Source organism: Rhinopithecus bieti, unplaced genomic scaffold (genome assembly GCF_001698545.2).
Source record: "Rhinopithecus bieti isolate Rb0 unplaced genomic scaffold, ASM169854v2 scaffold_8307, whole genome shotgun sequence".
NCBI lineage: Eukaryota > Metazoa > Chordata > Mammalia > Primates > Cercopithecidae > Rhinopithecus > Rhinopithecus bieti.
In genome coordinates this window covers 1,135,042-1,156,444 of record NW_016806443.1, presented here as the reverse complement: position 1 = coordinate 1,156,444, position 21,403 = coordinate 1,135,042, and the positions used below count along the sequence as shown (strand labels likewise).

At 35.1% G+C, this 21,403-nt stretch overlaps 1 protein-coding gene across 1 annotated transcript in view; it reads right to left on the bottom strand.

Moving 5' to 3' along the window:
• Window positions 1–21,403, bottom strand: part of CTNNA3 (catenin alpha 3) — a 1,693,405-nt gene that overhangs the window by 539,860 nt on the left and 1,132,142 nt on the right. Inside the window, exon 11 of the mRNA XM_017876520.1 lies at window positions 2,045–2,201. Within this exon, the coding sequence (XP_017732009.1) occupies window positions 2,045–2,201 (157 nt within the window). The remainder of the gene's footprint in view (window positions 1–2,044; window positions 2,202–21,403) is intronic.

Sequence of the window (21,403 nt, the reverse complement as noted above, 5' to 3'; positions counted from 1 at the left end):
AGAACACAAAAATGAATAAGTTCTTGAATAATATACAATCATGCAGAAATATGCAGCCAAATATGTGTAAAAACACAAGTAACATAAATATATATATATGCATGATACACATTTGAAAATATAAATATATATTAGAAAAATGGTGAACAGAAAAATCATCAGTTAGCAGTGGTTATTATTCCTGAGTAGTGGAAGCAAAGGCCATTAATTTTTTTCCCATACATTTTGTATATTTTCAAAATTTTGATTCTATAAAAATAAAGTAATTTTAAAATATGTAATTAACATATATTCAATTTTCATTAATGTATCATGAAAATATAGTTGGTTTCTGGAATAATTTTTCATTATGAGAATGCTATACATACATGAAAGCAATGAAGTCAATAGGTTAGACTGGACTAAATCAGGTAACTTTAAAAAATGAAGTTGGATATTCATGAGAATTTGCATTTTATAAAAAAGAATATTATCACATTCCAAGAAAATCCTTCTCTCACAAAAAAGAAAAAAAATGTAATTTATTTTATAGAGAGGATTACTTTTTGAGAGAATAAAAAAGACTAAAATGTGTTTAGTTCTTTGTTCTTACAACACAAACAAAACTTGAATTATGCTTCTGAGGATATTGATTTATAAGAGTATCTTCACAATCCTGTGGGATATTATTCTAATTTGTGATGAGATAATAATCTGGGCTTCACATGGAATCTCAAGCTTGTCTGTTGAAGTTAGATATTTAGACTTGTTTATTTAATTATTTAGATTAGCACTGTCAAATACATATAACGGTTGTTGAATTATCATATTGCATCTGTGAAAGGAAAATAAATCTTGGGGCCCCAAAATGACTAAGCCAAAGGGAAAAGTCAAGCTGGGAACTGCTTAGGAGAAACCTGCCTCCCGTTCTACTCAAAGTCATCTCTCTGCTCAGTGAGATAAATGCGTATCTGATCGCCTCCTTTGGAAAAGTTAATCAGAAACTCAAAATATTGCAACCATTTATCTCTTATCTACCTGTGACCTGGAAGCCCCCTTCCCGTTTCTGCTTGTCCCACTTTTGCTTCAATTTGTTCCACCTTTCTAGACTGAACCATTGTTTATCTTACATATGTTGATTGATGTCTTATGTCTCCCTAAAATGTATAAAAGTAAACTGTGCTCTGACCACCTTGGGCACATGTCATCAGGAACTTCTGAGGCTGTGTCATGGGTGCATGTCCCCAACTTTGGCAAAATAAACTTCCCAAATTGACTGAGATCTGTCTCAGATTTTGTGGTTCACACATTTCAAATCAATGATGTTTTCCCATTAATATATTGTTTTCCTTGAGGGGAGAAAAATTTGGTTGGAAAAGAAGTACAGGGAAATCAAGATATATAAATTTATTAGAGGGAGAAAATGTGGATTTATTTGAAAATCTAGGAAAAACCTAAGACTTCGAGGTATTATTTTCTAATATGTTTTGGCCATGAATAGGAGTTTCTTTTATAGACTCTGTGTAAATTGTTAAATTTAAAAGGATTACAAGAGATGAAGCTTGTAATCCCAGAGTAGACCATGGATGACACAACTGCTGCTAATACATGGCAACATATTGCATCCAGAAATACAATCAATTAAATGTTTACTATATTAAATAAAATTAATTTTATTCAGTATTATTCTTTTGTTTGTTTGTTTGTTGTTTTGTTTTTTGAGATAGAGTCCAGCTCTGTTGCCCAGGCTGGAGTGTGGTGACATGATCTCAGCTCACTGCAACCTCTGCCTCCTGGGTTCAAGCAATTGTCCTGTGCAGCCTCTTGAGTAGCTAGGATCACAAACATTAGCTAAGATGCCCAGCCAATTTTCATAATTTTAGTAGAGCTGGGGTTTCACCACTTGGCCAGGCTGGTCTCGAACTCCTGATCTCAAGTAATCCACCTGCCTTGGCTTCCCAAAGTGTTGGCATTTCAGGTGTAAGCCACCATGCCTGGCCCAGTATTATTCTATTTTATAAAACTGACAAGAGAAAATAAACAAATTAAAAGAATAAAAACATACCAGATACAGCAAGGAAGTCATCAATGCTTGTAATGTCATCTACGGCTTCAGTGAGGACATGTATATGATTCTCCCATGTACGCTTGTACATTTCCATGGTGTTTTTGACCACTTGACTTTTGGGTCTTGCAGCCAAAGCAAGTGCAGCATTAATAATCTATAAAGATAAGGATTGAAAAAATTACCTATTGGTTACGATGTTCACTATTTGGGTGATGGGTACACGAAAAGTCCACACTTCACCACTATGCAATATATGCATGTAAGAAATCTGCACTTATAATTCTTAAATATACAAAATAAATAAAAAATATTAAAGCAATAAAATAAAATTATATTCATTCATATTAAACATAAAAATGGAATTTAAAAAATCTGTAAAGATGTAGAATGTTTACTCAGTGATTTCTTTAAATACATTGTGTATTAAAATTAGATTATTGAAATTAAATACTTAAATACATTCATCCTCGACAATAGGAAAAACAGTAAAATGTCTCCACATATATACAGTTTATATTGAAAAGTATAAAATGTTTTATGTTTATTAATATAAATTATATAGGTATAAATAATTTTATTTTAAATTTTCCTACTCTATCATTGCAGAGTGAGTTTTTTAAATATAAACTTTGTCACCATAAGTTCCATCGAGTTCAAGACACTTTTCTAAGTGATGATATCAGGCATTTAATCTATCCTTAAAGAACTGATGATTCTGGGAATTTAAACATGTCAATCCAGTCTTTTTTACATTATTAACTGGTGAGAAATGGATGCCTTTAACAGATTTTTTTTTTCAAATTAGTAAACAAAAAGAAATCAGAAATAACCAAATTAGTACTGTAAGTTGAGCCCAGTGATTTCCCATGGATATTCCTGAAATATTGCCCTTGTTTCAGGAGATAAATGAGCAGAAGCACTGTAATGGTGAAGAAAGACATTCTGGTGACACATTCTTGGGCGTATTTCTGTTAAAGTTTCGGCTAATTTTCTCAAACCACTCTCATAGTAAGCAGATGTTATCATTCTTTGGCCTTCCAGGAAGTCATTAAGCAAAATGCCTTCAGCATATCAAAAAACTATTGCCATAACCCTTGTTCTTGACTGGTCTGTTTTTGCTTTGATTGGATCACGTCCATCTCTCACAAGCCATTGCTTTGATTATGATGTCTTCAGAATTGTACTTGTAAAGCTGTGTTTCATCTCCTGTTACAATTCTTTAAAGAAGTAATTCAGGATCTTGATCCCACTGATTTAAAAATTCCATCGAAAGCTCTGCTGTTGTCTGCAGCTGATCTGGGCACAATGGTTTGGATACTCATTGAGTGGAATGTTTGTTCAACTTTAATTTTTTAGTCAGAATTGTGTAAACTGAAGCCATTAGGATGTTTATGGTGTTTGCTATTGCTTGTGCTGTTAATCACTGGTTCCTTTCAATTAGGGCATGAATAATACAATTTTTTTTAAATCACAAATGGATGTGAATTGGCTGCTTCTGTGAGCTTCATCTTCAACATCATCTCACCTCTTGTTAAAATGAGTTATCGGTTTGTAAACTGATAATTAATTTGGGGCATTGTCTCCATGAATATTTTGTAAAGCATTAATGATTTCATCAATCTTCCACTCAAACTTTGCATAAATATGATGTTTCTTCTTCAATTTTAGCAGAGTTTATGTTGCCTTTCATAGGGGTTTGATATAGTTTAGCTGTGTCTCCACTCAAATCTCATCTTGAATTGTAACTCTCATAATTCCCATATGTCATGGGAGGGACCTGGTGGGAGGTACTTGAATCATGAGGGCAGTTACCTCTATGCTGTTCTCATGATAGTCAGTTGAGTTCTCACGAGATCTGATAGTTTCATAAAGGGGTTTTCCCCTTTTGCTCAGAACTTCTCCTTCCTGCTGCCATGTAAAGAAGGACATGTTTGCATCCCCCCTCTGCCGTGATTGTGAGTTTCCTGTGGAACTGTGAGTCAATTAAACCTCTCTCCTTTATAAATTACCCAGTTTCAGTTCTGTCTTTATTAGCAGTTTTAGAACAGACTAATATAGAGCTCTTTTCAAAATGATGTCTCTTATTTTCAATCAGTCAAACCAGATCCTATCCACACACATTATTACAAGTTAGTACAAGTTTATTTTGGTGCAAAATGTTGAATTCTATGCATAACTTTTCATAAAACACATGTTCAATAAACGTTTTGAAGACCTCTCATACAATGATAACAATAAAAGAAGCTTTTCTACTGAATATCCTAAAGATGGCACCTTAAGTCACTTCCTGTCACCACATTATTGGAGGTAGAAGATGGAAAAAATTAGTTGCCTGAGAATAATATATTTAAATCCCCCTTTTTATTTCTTTTCTATAAAAGAGGAACATATTAAATTTTAAGGAAACACCCTAACTTTAGAAATAACTACTGTGCAGTAAGCCTTGACTTCAGTTTTAGAGTTTTATTAACCTATTAACTTACAATGTACCTTTGTGTATACTGCAATGTCTCTGGTCCCTGGTGTTTCATTGTTCTTGCAATTGGACAACTATGCACACATGTGGTTGTACTGAAATTATGCCTTCACAGCAAAGTATACTTTTAAAGTACTGGTGTAAAACCCTCAGTAGAGATACGAAGTTATGAATATAAGACAGGCTATATTTTATAAGAATATTTTCAGTTCTGCTGCTGATCCAATTTATCTGATTCAACACTGCACACTATGAGGAAGCTTTATCCTACTTGACTCTTCTGATATTTAGCTTAAATCTAAAAGAAGACACAATTCAGAATTCTTCTTCTAACCCTCTTTAAGGCAGAAAAATGTTCATCCCAATGTCACACTCCTAGAATTTTAGCCATATATCTAGAGAAAATAAAATAACCATTCTTAAATCTTCTTCATGTAAAACCAAAGCTTTTTAAAAAATGAATTATGTTGCTTTCTGAGGCATTTTGTTTCTTTAAATTATGGTTGAAATGTTTACATGTCAGTCACTTGACCCTGATAATTATGTAGTCTGTCAGTTCACCTTTGAAACAGTTTCTTTTAAGTTCAGGCCTTATTATATCTTAACTGGGCCGTTCTAGTAGCCTTATACGTTTCTACTTCCAGTCTCTATTTGCTCTGAGACATTCTCCTTAATGCAAACACATTTCTTTCTCAAATGCCAAAGTGATAACCTTTGATAAAATCCTAGTTGACTAAAAACAAAAACCATATTTCTTTTCAGTAATTTGCAGTCTAAACCCATCCACAGGTTGGTCCTTACCTACAGTTCACTCTGATGTAATAATCTTACTCATTTTAGTTTTTGTTCCAGCCACAGTTTTCAGCTCCATTTCCTTATCACACCACTCATCTTTGTACCTCTGTGACTGTTTTTACAGCTGACTCTTAACGTCCTTGCTCCATCCCTTTTTCTGCTCTACTCCATCTCAGGAAACATTTTTTATATTTAGCATATCCATGGAAATATCACCACATACTGTGACGCCTATCCCATTCCCTATACCCAGCAAAATGAATTGCTTTCTCCTTTGTGTTTAAAAAATATTTAGTCCATATAAATAAATAGTAGCTATTCTATTGCATTATTGCTCATACACATGTCTATTCCTGGGTAATGAGCTCCATCATAGGAGGGACTATGTATTATTCATCTTTGCTTCTTGGTATACTAAATATGTTAATTACCATAACTGCTATAGTTATAAACTATCCCTAAGAGAAACTATTCTGCTCACAGCTCACACTGAGAGGACAGCCACAGGGGGGCAGGTTTGGTATTATTTTCTCTTTCTTCAACACTATTTAGTTCATAGGCAGGTACCCAATTCAAGAAGAGTTAATCTCTTGGCTGGCTGGTGATAGGTCATGAGGTTTGATATAAAAAGCTGTGTTGTGTTAATCAATCTTGAAAATTTGAACTAGAATTTATGGAGAAATCATTAGTTAGCAGTCAAGACCAAAGCTGAAAGTTTCTGTAAAGAGCAGCCATCTTATAAAATCAGAACCAGAGGGGGCCAATGGAGCTGAGGCTACAAGGAAACTAGAGCCAAAGTGTAAGGAAGAAGAAACTGTAAATAGACTGAACCTATGATGTTTAAAAAGAAAAAAAAAAAAAGGGGTGCGGTGGCTCACACCTGTAATCTCAGCACTTTGGGAGGCTGAGGCAAGCAGATCACCTGAGGTCAGGAGTTCAAGACCAGCCTGACCAACATGGAGAAACCTCCTCTCTACTGAAAATACAAAATTAGCTGAGCATGGTGGTGCATGCCTGTAATCCCAGCTACTCGGGAGGCTGAGGCAGGAAAATTGCTTGAACCCAGGAGGCAGAGGTTGTGGTGAGCCGAGATTGTACCATTGCACTCCAGCCTGGGCAATAAGAGCAAAACTCCATCAAAAAAAAAAAAAAAAAAAAAGAAAGAAAGAAAGAAAGAAAGAAAGAAAGAAAGAAAGAAAGAAAGAAAGAAAGAAAGAAAGAAAAAATAGAAAGGCAAAAATAAACAAGCAAAAGCAAAGTGTGGAGTAAAATAAGCCAGTGGGTGGCAAGAGGAGAATGGGGAAAATATATCAAGAGAGTCAATAACATCAACAGAGAGAAAATGATACTCAGAGAAAAGACAAAAAAAAAAGGAGTTGACTGTTTTGAGAGTATCCTATTTTGGATTACAAAAACACAGAAATACTAATAACGATAATAATAAAATACTAAGTCCATACTTTGCACCATGCACCACTGTTGCAAGCACTTTCTACATATTCACCTAATTTTTTTAACTTAATTTTTACATCGCAATGAGGTAGGTAGGTGTTGTCATCTCCATTTTCAGATAAGGTTACCAAGTTATTAAGGAGAAGTTGTCAACTTGACCTAGACTTCCTGCTCTTAATTGCCACACTGTACAATCTTCTATAACAATATTATACTAATTTATGATGCTATGAGTGAGTGATGACCCTTAAAACCATAAAGGCATCACTGAAGAAAACATTACAATGCCTGGTGTAGAGCCAGTGTGTGTGTGTGTGTGTGTGTGTGCGCGCGCGTGTGAAAGAGAGAGAGAAAAAAAATGTATATATAAAATTTGCTAAGATAACCATTTATAAAATTCAGTGGCATTAAGTACATTCACATAGCCGTGCAACTATCCATCTCCAGAACTTTTTAGTATCTCAAACTGAAATTCAGTACTCATTAAACAATAAACTTCCCATTCTTCCTTCCCCCTAGTACCTAGTAAGCTCTATTATACTTTCTACCTCTTGCTGTTGACTATTCTAGATACTTCATATAAGTGGAATTATGGAACATTTGTCCTTTTGTGTCTGGCTTATTTCCCTTAACATAATCTTTTCAAGGTTTATTCAAGTTGTAGTATGCATCAGAATTTCATTACCTTTGAAGATTAAAGAATATTCTACTGTATGTACATACTATGTTTTGCTCACCCATTCATCTGTCAGTGGATACTGGGTTGTTTCCATTTTTTGGCTGGTGTGAATAATGCTGTTATGACCATTGTTGTACAAATAACTGTTCAAGTCTTGGCTTTCAATTATTTGAGGTATATGCCCAGAAGTGGAATTGCTGGATTATATGACAATTTTTTTTAAAATGGGGTCTCACTCTGTCAGCCAAGCTGGAGTGTAGTGGCTCGATCTCAGCTCACAGCAACTTCCACCTCTCAGGCTCAAGCGATCCTCCCACCTCAGTCTCCCAAGTAGCTGGTACCACAAATGCACACCACCACACCCAGCTGATTTTTTTTTGCATTTTTGATAGAGACAAGATTTTGCCATGTTGCCCAGGCTGGTCTGGAACTCCTGAGCTCAGGTGATCTACTGGCATCAGCCTCCTAAAGTGCTGGGATTCCAGGCATGAGACACTGTGCAAAGCCTGACAATTTTAAATTTAAGTTATGAATATTGCCACATTGTTTTCGGCAGTAGCTGCACCATTTTATATTCCTATCTGCAATGCCGAAGAGTTCCTATTTTTTCATATCCTGGCCAAAACTTATTTCCCCTTTTGGTTTTTCCTTTAATCCTCACCACCCTAACGGGTGTGAAGTGGCATCTCATTGAGGTTCTGTTTGCATTTCCCTAATGATTAGTGATGCTGAACAACTTTTCATGTGCTTATTGACCAACTGTTTATCTTCTTTGGAAAAATGTCTATTCAAGTCTTTTGCCCATTTTTAAATTTTTTTTATTGTTGAGTTTTAGGAGTCCTTTACATATTCTGGTTATTAATCTCTGATTATATATATGATTTGTCAATATTTTCTCCCACTCTTTGGGTTGCCTCTTCCCTCTCTTGCTAATGTCCTCTGATATACAGAAGTTTTAACTTTTAATGAAGTCCAATTGATTTTTTTTCATTTTTTGTGCTTTTGGTGTCCTATGCACATTGCCAAATCTGATGTCATGAAGTGTCACTCTGTGTTTTCTTCTAAGAGTTCTATATTTTTAGCCACTATATTTGAGTCTTTGATTCATTTTGAGTTAATTTTTGTATATGGTGCAAGGTAAGGGGCAAATTTCATTCGTTGCCATGTACTTAAGTTTTCCCAGCACCAATTGTTGAAGACTATCCTTTACCCATAGAATTATCTGGGTAGACTTGTCAAAAATCATTTGACCATAAATGCAAGGGTTTGTTTCTGGGATATCTATTCTATTCCATTGATCTATATGTCTGTATCACACTTATTTGATTATTGCAGCTTGTAATGAATTTTGAAATTAAGAAGTGTGAGGCTTCCAACTTTGTTCTTATTTTTTCAAGATTATTTTGGCTACTCAAAGTCCCTTGAAATTCCATATGAAATTGAGAATGCGTTTTTTTCTATATGTGCAACATACATTGTTGGTATTTTGATAGGGATTACATTGAACTGGTAGATTGCTTTGGTTAGTATTATCATCTTAATAATATTAAATATTATAACCCACGAACATATGATGTCTTTTCTACTTTTTATGTCTTCTTTAATTTCTTTCAGCAATATTTTGTAGTTTTCAGCAAAATCTACAAAGGAAAAGACATTCAGGTAAAAATCTTTCACCTCCTTCATTAAGCTTATTCCTAGGCATTTCATTTCGTATGATGCTATTATTAAGTGAAATTGTTTTCTCAACTCCCTTTCCAGATTGTTCATTGTTCGTATATAAAGACACACTGACTTTTGTGTGTTGATTTTGTATTCTAGTGAATTCTGTTACTAGCATTAAGATTTACGTGTGTATAATCTTCAGGATTTTCTAAATGTAACAGTATGCCAGCACTGAACAGTGATAATTTTATTTCTTCCTTCCCAATTTGGACACCACCAAAAAAAACTTTTTTTATTCATTTAAAGTTGGATTTTGTCAGGCAAGTAATAAGAAAGGAATTAATTGAATTGATTGAGGTTATAGGAGGAGAACACAGAACTTCAAGGAACTGCTGAAAGCACTCACCAGCCTCCTCTTTGAATCTGGCTTCTGTTATTCCAAGTACATTCCCTACCCACGCTCGCTGATAAGGGCTGTGTTTGATCCTTATTTCTCTTTCCTCAAACAGGCCTGTCCAAATTAGCCCCTGTTAGACCCTGTGCATTAGGCTGTCTGGTACCCCTGACAAAAGTCAGTTTAGTTAGCTTCAACTGGTCTCATTCTATCTTCTTTAGGCTTCTCCTCATTTCTACTGGTATATGTGGTCAAGACCTCAACATGCTTTAGGCTAAGCTTCCTCATATTTTTCTATTAAATCAGACAGACTATTTTTACTACATTCTAAACTCATTTACCTTGGGAAACCCTTGAACATCTAAACTACATTCAGAATATTTAGGATTTTTAGACTGTCTCAAGATTTTCATTGTTTCCCTCTAGGTATTAGGAGCTTGTATTTACAGGAATCTCATCTGTCCAGACACCTTCTAAGACCCATAAGAGACTCTAGAAATGTGTTCATATTGTCATTTGTTCTAGTAAAATCTGCTACAAATAGTTTTGGGATCCAGCTAAGGGGAAGTTGAGTTGAGGATACATTTAGTTTGTGTTGAGTGGGTAATTTCAGGTGTGTTACAGTCACTTCCTTGTATCTTTTACCACCTTCACACTTGTGGTATTGATATCGGATCATGATAGAACCAATAGAGCCTTTGCCTGTCCTAATGACATGTGCTTTCCTTTCTGAAACACCTCCAAACAAACTATGCTAGAATAAACACTGAATTATCTTCCTAGTTTCTACATAGAAAGTGACATTACAAAATAAATCGCTGTGATTTTAAAGGTGATCAAGAGTGTGCAGTGAAATAAAGATAGAAAAAAAGAAAAGAAAAAAGAAGATTCATGAGGGTGTGTCTGACAGATCACTTATGCAAATATATTATTTTTCTGGATTTTGCTATATTTTGATATTTGGCAGCATTTTAAAATTAGTGTCTAGTTGGTTTTCGTATTCTAAATAAATATTCACTTTTTCTTAAAGAAGGCCCTCAAAACTGTGTATACTTTAGGCTCCACATAGCCTGGCCTGTCACAATCAATGCATTATTTATTTATTTTGTTTATTTATTTTTCGAGACAGAATTTTGCTCTTATCACCCAGACTAGAATGGAATGGTGTGATCTCGGCTCACTGCAACATCCACCTCCCAGATTCAAGCAATTCTCCTGCCTCAGCCTCCTGAGTAGCTGAGATTTACAAATGCACGCCACAATGCCTGGCTAATTTTGTTTGAATTTTTAGTAGATATGAGGTTTCACCATGTTGGCCAGGCTGGTTTCGAACTCCTGACCTCAGAAGATCCACCTGCCTTGGCCTCCCAAAGTGCTGGGGTTACAGGCGTGAGCCACGGAACCTGGCCAAAGAGTGTTTTTTGTTTGTTTGTTTGTTTTTTAATTAAAAAAACACTATCTTCTGAAATGATGAAATGAAAACACATTCAACTGCAATATTTTAATTATTTACAGTGAAAAATGACTTATTTCCCTTCACCTTCCTTTTGATGTGACAATAGTTTTCTTCAAAAGGTTTTATTTTGCTTTTCCTATATTTGTAAAATGGAAGAATAGTGTAGTAATTATAAAATAACATTACTGAGGACCTGCAATGTGCTGGGCATGTTTCTAATTACTTGATTTGCATTAATGTTTTTCTTCCACTGAGAAAGATCTTACCGGTATCTCCAATTTGCTGACAAGACAATGGAGGCACAAAGGGATGAAATAACTTACCCCAAATTATAGAAGAAACTCTAGATTGGAAGCCAAGAGGCTCAAGTTAAAGTTTTACTTTGCTTCAAACTGATTTTATGTCCATAAAAAAAGTCGTATTACCTCTCCAAGACCTATTTTCCCAGAAGTTACAGGTATGCATCCACTGGGGTGGGGTGTGGAGACAGGGTTTGAATTAGCCCATGCCTCAGAGGTTCTTCAGATTTTAACATTTGATTTAAAGCTGATGTATATACTTCTCTTGAAAGATTTCTAAAACAATTACTTAAAATGTGAAAATAAATCTACATAATTTAATTTTCCCAAGAGATAGTTCAATATTGGCATTGATACAAATAATCTTAAAAATTTTAGTTACTATAACAAAAGCACTTTGGGGATTAAAAAGATGATTTATATGTAGTACCTATAGGTCTTATTACCTCAGTGTCACGGCATGTAGAGAAAATTAAAATAACTAGATATATGATGCCTCAAATATATCTAAGGTTGTATGTGAGGTGAATTTATGTAACATCCACTTAAATTGGTAACATCATCATAATTTCAGAATTGTAGCAACTGGAGTAATGGCATCAAATTCAATGCTCTAATTCTGTACATCCTTTTCTCAGTTGCTTAAATGATGTCCTACTACCAAATATTTCTCACTTTCTATGCTGGCTTTTCCACATTTCTTTATTTTGATAACGTTTTCTAATTTACTTGCTCTCATATTTTACTTCATCTATGGCAAATTACCTTTACACTTCATATTATGGCTTGCAATACTTCCCACCATGAATCTCCATTGTCAGAACTTTATGTTAAATGATAAAAGCATTTCAGAGTAGGGGAGGATGTGGTGCTGAGGAGACATAACTTGCCATGGACTCCAGATTTACAATTAATGAAACTGCATTCAACTTTGGCCTCACAACCTTTTTTGTAATCTTCTTACTCCATGAAGGGATGATCTCTGCATGATAGGATCACTCACACAGAAACTCCTCACAAGACTTTCATTTGCCTTGGATACACATATAAGAAACTAAACTATCCTATCCCAGGGGTTAAAAGTACTTTTTAAGGAGAGAAGGGGACAAAGTTTATTTCTGGGACGATAGAGCTTTCTGTGAAAGTATATGCCAGTATAAATTTTCGTATCTCATAAAACATACTGCTGAAGAGGAAAAGTTCAACCTAGGACTATTTCAGTTATGCAAAATGTAATAAGCGGGAAATATAATGCTCCCGGAAGGTCTGTAAAAGGCAATAATTCCACATGAAAATCAAAACATTTATTTTACTGTCTTTTATACTAAATATTAAGACTGGACAATCTTCCAAATTAAATAAGTAAAAGAGGAAAAGAATATAAAATACATTGTTTGTGATGATAAAATAAAATCACCAATATGTAGGTATCGCCTGTCGTGGGGTGGGGAGATGGGGGAGGGACAGTATTAGGAGATATACCCAATGTAAATGACAAGTTAATGGGTGCAGCACACCAACATGGCACATGTATACATATGTAACAAACCTGTACCTTGTGCACCTGTACCCTAGAACTTGAAGTACAATTAAAAAAAAAAAAAAAAGAATTTGGAGCAAGGCCTCCCATTTTAATCCAGCTCCATTACTTAGTTTTGTGTGGTTTTAGACAAATTGCTTACTCTCTAAGCCTCAATTTCCTAATCTGTAATGGTCATGAAAATGATTATTACAAAGATTGTTGGTAGAATTAATTAGATTATGGTTTTTTGTTTGCTTGTTTGTTTGTTTCTGTGAGATGGAGGCTTGCTCTGTCGCCCAGGCTGGAGTGCAGTGGTGCAGTCCGGAAAATTCAAGCAATTCTTCTACCTCAGCTTCCTAAGTAGCTTGGATTACAGGCGCCTGCCACCACGTCCAGCTAATTTACAAATGCTTGCTTCTATACAGATATTTTGAGAATAAAATACAAGAATGCTTCAGGGATTTAAAAGAATACTATTTACACAAATATGTATACACACAGAATTTGTAATTTTGTTGAACTCAACAATCATTTTAATATTCTATTTTTTTAAGTTTGAGTTAAATAAATATAAATAAGAAAATTGAATCTACACACAAATTTTAGGGTTTTCTGTAACATGAAACTAAAAGAGAAAATTTGCCTTAAAACTATCTGATACCAATAACACATATTACAATTTAAAGTAATAAAAAATACTTTAGCTGACAATGATGAAAAAATAAACATAGACAACAGAGATTTTTTGATCCATTATAATTTGCTACTCAGGGATTTAATAAGTTTAGAATTTGGAGTGGAAAAAAATTGGTACTATCTCCCAAATCATTTCAGTTCAAACGGAGAAATTTAAAATAAATTTAATATTTTTTCCAAATCTCCTTTTTTTAAAGGAATTTTATGTCAGAAACATCTACAAAGTTTCTCTTTAACGTACCATCCAATTTCATGCAGACATAAAGTCAAAATGTAAGCAATTCATTAATTGCCAAAGTGTATTTTATATAATAAGAGGTTGGCAAAAGTTAAAAAAAAAAAAAAAAAAAAACCGGGCACAGTGGCTTACACCTGTAATCCCAGCACTTTGGGAGGCCAAGACGGGTAGATCATGAGGTCAGGAGATCGAGACCGTTCTGGCTACACGGCGAAACCCCATGTCTACTAAAAATACAAAAAAATTAGCCGGTCGTGATGGCGGGCGCCTGAAGTCCCAGCTACTGGGGAGGCTGAGGCAGGAGAATGGCGTCAACCTGCGAGCCAGAGCTTGCAGTGAGCCGAGATCGCGCCACTGCACTCCAGCCTGGGCGACAGAGCGAGACTCCATCTCAAAAAAAAAAAAAAAAAAAAAAAAAAAAAAGGCATGTATTTGAAATGCCTGACTGCTTGGGATTAGACATATTCTTTGTAAACTTGGATTCAGCTTTGGTTTTAGCACTAAAAAAGAGTTCACATAACATTAAGAAATTTAACTTTCTTAATTATCAAAGGATATTTGCTCTGTGTCTACCATTTATCTAGGTTAGAAAGCATAAGATAGGAAAAGCTCAGACTTCACTTTAAGTGTTCTAAGGGAGGAAAGTCATGCATAAATATTCCATAAAGGATAACACGTATATGAAATCTATATAAGCAATGTTTTCCCTGAGTTGCAAGGGCATGTTAAGAAAATATGCATACAAGGTATAAATTGGGTTGAAATAGTCAGGGTTGACTTATCTTTCTCATTCCTCTCACATTGTTCATGCTCTTGCATGCTCTCTTTCTCTCTCCTTCTGATGGGTTCCTAGAAATTTTATTAATATCCTTGACCTATTTTGACCTCCAGGATACTATGTCCACTGCTGCAACCCTACTCCACGTGATCATTATCTCTCAGTGACAATTGAGGTAGCTTTAGTTCTGTTCCTAGCCACTCTTTACAAAGTGATATTTCCAAATTACTAATTTCACAAAGTTCCTGCCTCCTCTTTTATCATAAGATCAAAGTGAAAGTACTTAATTTAGCCTAAGGCCCTGAAATATTTGGCCCCTGTTTATTTCTCTAGCATTATTTCCTATCAGCCCCCCTCGCTGTCCACTCTTCCTTGTCTAGGCGCATTTGTCTATGCTTTTCTTTCTGCAGGGATTTACCTCTTGTTAGGTAACTCCAATTTATCCAGTAGGGCTCACCTAGAGCATTATTTTCTCAAGGAAACTTTATTAAATCTAGGTCAGGTTCCTAGATTGTCATGGGTGGGCATTTATCTATCTCAAATATGTCAAATCTAGGTCAGGTTCCTGGATTTTCGTGGGTGAGTATCTCAATATCTCAAACTTTATCAAATCTAGGTCAGGTTCCATTGTCATGGGTGAGTATTGATCTATCTCTTCTCAGTAACAAGATGTTCACCAGAGTGATCATCTGATTAATGTCTAATCTCTACTTTCCATTGTTATAAAACAGCAGTGATTCTAATGTCTTTATGTTATTTCCCCAGGGTACGTGGAAAGTGCCAAATAGAATCCCTCTTCCCATGTAACTAGTGCTCCAGTCTAAGGCTCCTTTTTACTTTGCAGGCCTACAAATTTATTAAGGCTTTTCCCAAGTGATCAAGTCTATCCCTACAGCGAACTCTTATACCAGTAGCTATGGTGATGAAAATATGTCTATATGGTCAGGTATGGAGGTTCACACCTATAATTCTAGTGCTTTGGGAGGCCCAGGTGGAAAAACGGCTTGAGGACAGGAGTTCGAGACCAGCCTGGGTGACATAACAAGACTCTATCCTTACAAAAGAGTTAAAAAAATTTTTTAATGTACATATCATTTGGTTTTATTTATAACTCTGCAGTCACAAAAAATGGGGCCACTACTGAAGTACACATTCAACAGCAAAGTGTTCATCAAATATCCATATTAAGCTCTTCTAAAGATTATTCCAAGTGAATTACCAGGCTTTCCTTGTTGATCCATCCTGTGCTCAACTCTAGTGAGTCTGAAGTTAGCGAAAGGTAAACATTAAAGTTTCATTTCCCCCATGGAACTGCTATGCTCAAAGACTGACCATTTTGCTATTTCTTGAGATTTTAATTATATCACTTGGTTAGCTAGAGGTCAGAACAGAAAAATAAGAATGAATTCAAGCTGGAAAGGCCATTTAGAAATACTGTAGCAATTTTACCAAACATTTAGGGTAAGAAAAGCTCTATAATCTATTTAAATTGACCCGAAACAAAGTTCTTTATTATCAATATAGGTGGTAGATTAAAATAAAGTATAATAAAATAGATGCTACTATTAAAAGGGAATATTGGATTTTCCCAACTAGGATTTTATAAAAATCATACACACACACACACACACACACACACACTTATGTTTATATATATAAAAGAGAAATAAAATTCCCTGAGACTAGAATAGTGTCTTTCTTAAATTAGAAGCTCTGCCTATAGTTGGGGCAACCCATTCTTTGTATCTTTTTCCCCCTTAATCTGTCAAATTGGTAATATATAAAATTATTTGGTAAATTACATCATTTATAATAATTTAATAAATTATAGTATTTACTGAATAGCAAAGATCATTGGGAGTGATTTGAAAACATAAATGAATTATGTGAACTTCAGGAATTATTGTATTAAAATTAAATTTTACTTTCTAAAGTTATGAAGCATTAAAGTTTGGAAAGAACATCTTTTTCATTCTGGAAATGGAAAAACAAACATGTTTTCTCATTAAATAATTACAAACATTACCATTTAAAATGTGCTACTCTATTGGACAATTCCTCTTGGCCTCAACAGATTGCAAAAATTGCTAATGTTTATTTCATTCTCCAGGACCTGGAGTCCTTAATTGCTGAAGCATATTCACTGGCGCATGCAAAGTACTGCAGTGATGCACTACTTATTGTAATAATTACATATTAAAGAAGCAACGGCCTACATTCAGTCAGACTCACTTTGTGAGTTTACTTCTTAAGGGGGGAAAAAAATCCCTGAATTACCATTACAAAAGAGTTAGTTGATAGACAAAATTACCCTAGGAAAACATAATCAATAATATACACTGGAAAAGAGCTCCTCTTTGTTGAGCACAGATCTGCAATTTTTAATTTGAAGTGTTATTTATTTTGTTCAGGGCAGGTCGAGCTGTAACATGCCTCGTAAGAGATAAATACGGCTGTAGTTTTTAATTACAGACTTGAATTCACTGGGCTATGTATAGAACCAGGAATAAGGTACTACTGTTTCCTGGGAGTTGGACTATGTAAATTAGATTGAGTAGTAGGACACAAAGCTATGAATAAGAGGGAATTATCTCTGGGGAAATATAGGTGACAAACCTACAATGGCTTTTAGCATCTGGCAGGGTCTATTTGAAGAGCTAATGTCACTCTATGTAATGGATTAGGAAGAACTGGATGCACTCCATAATGCAGGCCAAGCATAATTTCCATGATGACTGAGTCTTCTAACATAGCAGACACTATAGCTGCCTTCAATTTTCTAGTCTCATTTTCAACCCTGTGGTGAGGGATGCGGAGGGAGAAGTCTGTATTCCTCCATAGTCAGCTGCGGCTACAACAGCTGTGAAAGCAGGATTTGAGGGATAATTAACATGTAGAATTCATAGAATCATGACCAGTTGAATGTGAGAGATAAGAATTATGAAGGAATCAAGGACAGTCTCAAATTTATGGCTTGATGATTTAATTATTCTTCATTGAGCATTGCACTAAATTATACACAGTAGTTCTTTGTACCTCTCTGTTTCTCTCAAACTCTCTCTTTTCTATTATACAACTGGGTATATAGGAAGGAATGTTATGTATCCTAAAATGTTTAAAGTGACATTTACGTGGTGAAAAGAAGCTTCACTCTTCTGGGTCAACTGTGAAATAGAATAAAAAGCCCGAGGTTAAATTAGAAGCAAAGCATTTTCTGTCAAACACAGTTTTTACTGAAAAAAAGACTTACATAAAATGTATAACTATGGGTGGCTCATTTAGTTGTATATGGCAGAAATTTTTCCCTTACAGAAATTGTTTCCATTTTCCAAATAACTTGAGTGGTTTCTTCAGTTTGACAAATGGTTATAAAAACAAGTTTGCAACATAAAAGAAAATGTGGCAATCAGCTCCTGCACAAAAGCTGATTATTAACTAATAAGTCATAGAAACTAATGGTCAGGATTGCAATTACAGTCAAAAAGACCAGACCACATCTTTATGTTGGAGGGCATAGAGTTCACTCACATTCAAGATTCAATATGCTTGAATACAAAGACAAGATGGGTGATTACACAGAACCCAGTCCATGAGATGACTTCATTCATTGGAAAATCCTCCACTGAAATTAGACTTTTCTTAGTTTATCGATATTTATGTGAGATAAACTCAAGGCAAACTTGTATGACCCCAAACATTTCCCTTGTCACTCCAGGAAAGGGAATTATTTATTAATTAAATTATAAATGTATTTATAATAATTATAAATTATTGTTATAATTTATTTATAACAATAAAAATATTCACAACGCTTTAAGAATGGAGTCTTAGCCAGGTGCGGTTGCTCACTCCTATAACCTTACTACTTTGGAAAGCCAAGGCTGGAGGATCACTTGAGACCAGGATTTGAGACCAGCCTGGGCAATATAGTAAGACCCCATCCCTATGAAATTTTTTTAAAAACATCTCTGTGAAGTTACTAAAATCAGCAAAAATGGGTTAATATTTCTCCTCAAAGCAGAAAAAACAAAACAAACAAACAAAAAGATCTCCATAATTCCCAGGTTTTTCTTTAAGAACTTTACTATATTGAAAGGATAAAAGATCTGTCATTCCTCAGAGCATATCACAAAGTTATCTTCCAAAAACACCCTCCATACCATCACTGCATGGCATAATAACTTCCCTATCATGAAGTAGTAAAGAATCAATCATAGATATTTTCTTAACATTGGATAACACACTATTTCTCAGGGACTGTCTGTTTAAGGGTCTTCTAAGACACTATGGCCTTATCGCCTGAAAACAATCAGTTCCTCACTGGCTACTCTTTAATAACACAACTTTTTAGTTTCCTTTTTCCCTCCCTCTTCATTTAATTGATGTGCACAGGAGAGCAGATAAGGGTGATGTTCAGCTAATGATCAGATAAATATTTTTGTCATAAAAATCAGCAGAAACCTCTATTCTAGCATTTTCAGGTGGTGGTCTTAGAGTCTTTCAGGTAATTGGTTTTCTTGGACTCAGCAAAGGCAGACTTGCTTTTTCTGGGGAAGATATGTTTCCAGAGGTTAGTGCTTGTAAATCTGCTGTTAGGTGCTGGTATATTTAGTGACTTTGGATCTATGGAACTTGAACTTGAGAAGTCCTTGCTGGGGCAAATTTAAAAATAGAGCAGCCTTGCAACAAACATAACCAAAAAGAAAGTGCTTGCCTTTCTGACAGTTCAGCTTGAGTGCTTCCAGAACAGATACGTGACTCTCCTGAATCAGGCATTTGAGACTTTACTGATGAATCTTTTAAATAATTATCAAAAGGTCACTTACATATGCTGTTAGATAGACTAACCATTGAAAGCATGAGAAAAACTGCTGATTTTAAGTAGCTTCAGTGGATTTAAAGAAAAGATAAATGTCTTCTGTCACAATACTGTCTTATTGTAAACACATTCTATCCTAACTAGAGATTCGCTGAACAGAAAAGGAGCACTTTTAGAGACAGTTAATGTATCAGGTTTAACTGATTTTCATAATGGTGTTTTAAAAAAATTTTCCCTAGCTTTATTATTTTATGATTTTCTAACTTGTCAGTTTCATTTGTTCACACATTACCATCTATCTTACCTATCCTGTAGAACTTCCGTTCTAGTAATATGGTGTATATTAAATGACTATTGTTGTCATCATTGCTGTTATTGTCATAATTATATTACTCATAGAGTTGTTTAAAACCTTGTTGCTCAAAGTGTCATCTGCTGACTAATACGACATCGGAAATGAGTCTCAATCATCAAGGTTTATTAGTCAGCTACAGTGTACATCCGGAAACACAGGAGGTACAGACACTTTTGTTTTTCCAAAGAGGTTTTATGTGGGTATTTATAAATTTCCTTAAAGTGGGAGAAGGCAGGTAGAAAGAGGGGCAGGTAAGCAGGAAGGCAAATGGTTACATTCCTATGAGACTTGGGCTAGTACCCAGTAAATCTACATTTACACAAGATAAAGTGAATGTCTGAAGAGAAAAAGAGAGTAAAGGAAGAGGCAATTATGCAGATGCCTCTGGGTAGGTGGAGGAATGAGTCTTGACATTGTTCAGCACCTGGGAAGATAAGCTCATACTGGTCTTTACCAGTGTGAAATCCAACAGACTTCAGTTTTAGGGGCTAGACTTACATTGTAGCCCTGAAGTTACAATTGGCATTTCCTTGTTTATAGGAGAGGCCGGCACAAATTTTACTTTTGAATGATCTGTAGGGACGGGCCTTTTAGATGCTTGAGATCTTTTACCTTCCCATGGGGATCTGGCTAAAGAATAATATTAGTGACAGCTATTCATTTGGAAGAGGGTGTGGCAGGATGGCTTCACTCTCATTTGCATAAGAAGTTTAGGGTTCCTGAGATTTGAAATTTTTTCCTTTACAAACGACATCAGCATCACCTGGGAGCTTGTTAGACATGCAGAATCTCAGGTTCTACCCCAGACCTACTGAATCAGAACCCGCATTATAGAAGAACCCCAGGTTATTCATAGGCACATTAAATATTTAAAAGCACTACTCTAAAGGGATACAATTACTTAGGTAAAATACCTATAATAGTCCTGGTCAATGTTTATTAAATGTTGTCTTCTCTCCCTAACTCAGAAAATGGATTAACTCATTTTCTCTCTGTCTTAGAAAGCTGACCTTCTTTTGTTTTTTATCACCAAACATTATCATCATAAATAACAATAAGAAAATGTATTACATCCCTACTGTTATAAACATTGGGAATATAAGTACAAGCCATGATCCCTGAAATAGAATATATAATCTATTTGGGATGGCAGGACATTTTATATAGAGTACTTAAATATGAGGTATCTATGTAAAAATACTAATTTTCTGTCTATGAAAAATAGCATCCCAACAAAATGACTAGATAGCTGATACAGTTGGAACAGTCTCACTTGAAATATAGGCAATTTGTTGTACATGAAATTCACGTTGGAAGTTTCTAGTTTAGAGGAGATAACTTCTCAGAAAGTTAGATGGTTATCTGTGAGATGAGCAGAAACTGAGGAACAGTACAGGAGGACCACCTGGTCACTGACTGAGAGAGACTTGCCACATGTATCTGCTACCTGGGACAGAAAAGAAACAAAAGAGTTTCTGTAATAAGCTCTTAGCTTAGATGTCTTAAAGTACAGAAATAAAGTTGAGCCATTTCTCATGTAAACTACCATAAACCGTGAACATAAAAAGCAGTATCTTTAGGTCTCTCTCTCTTTTTCTTTCTTTTCTTTTCGCTCTTCTCTTCTTTCTTTTCTTTTCTTTTTTCTTTCTTTTCTTTCCTTCTCCCTTTCTCCTTTTGTCCCTTTCTCCCTTTCTTCCTTTCCAGTACAGCACCAGTCACCTAGTTTAAGATT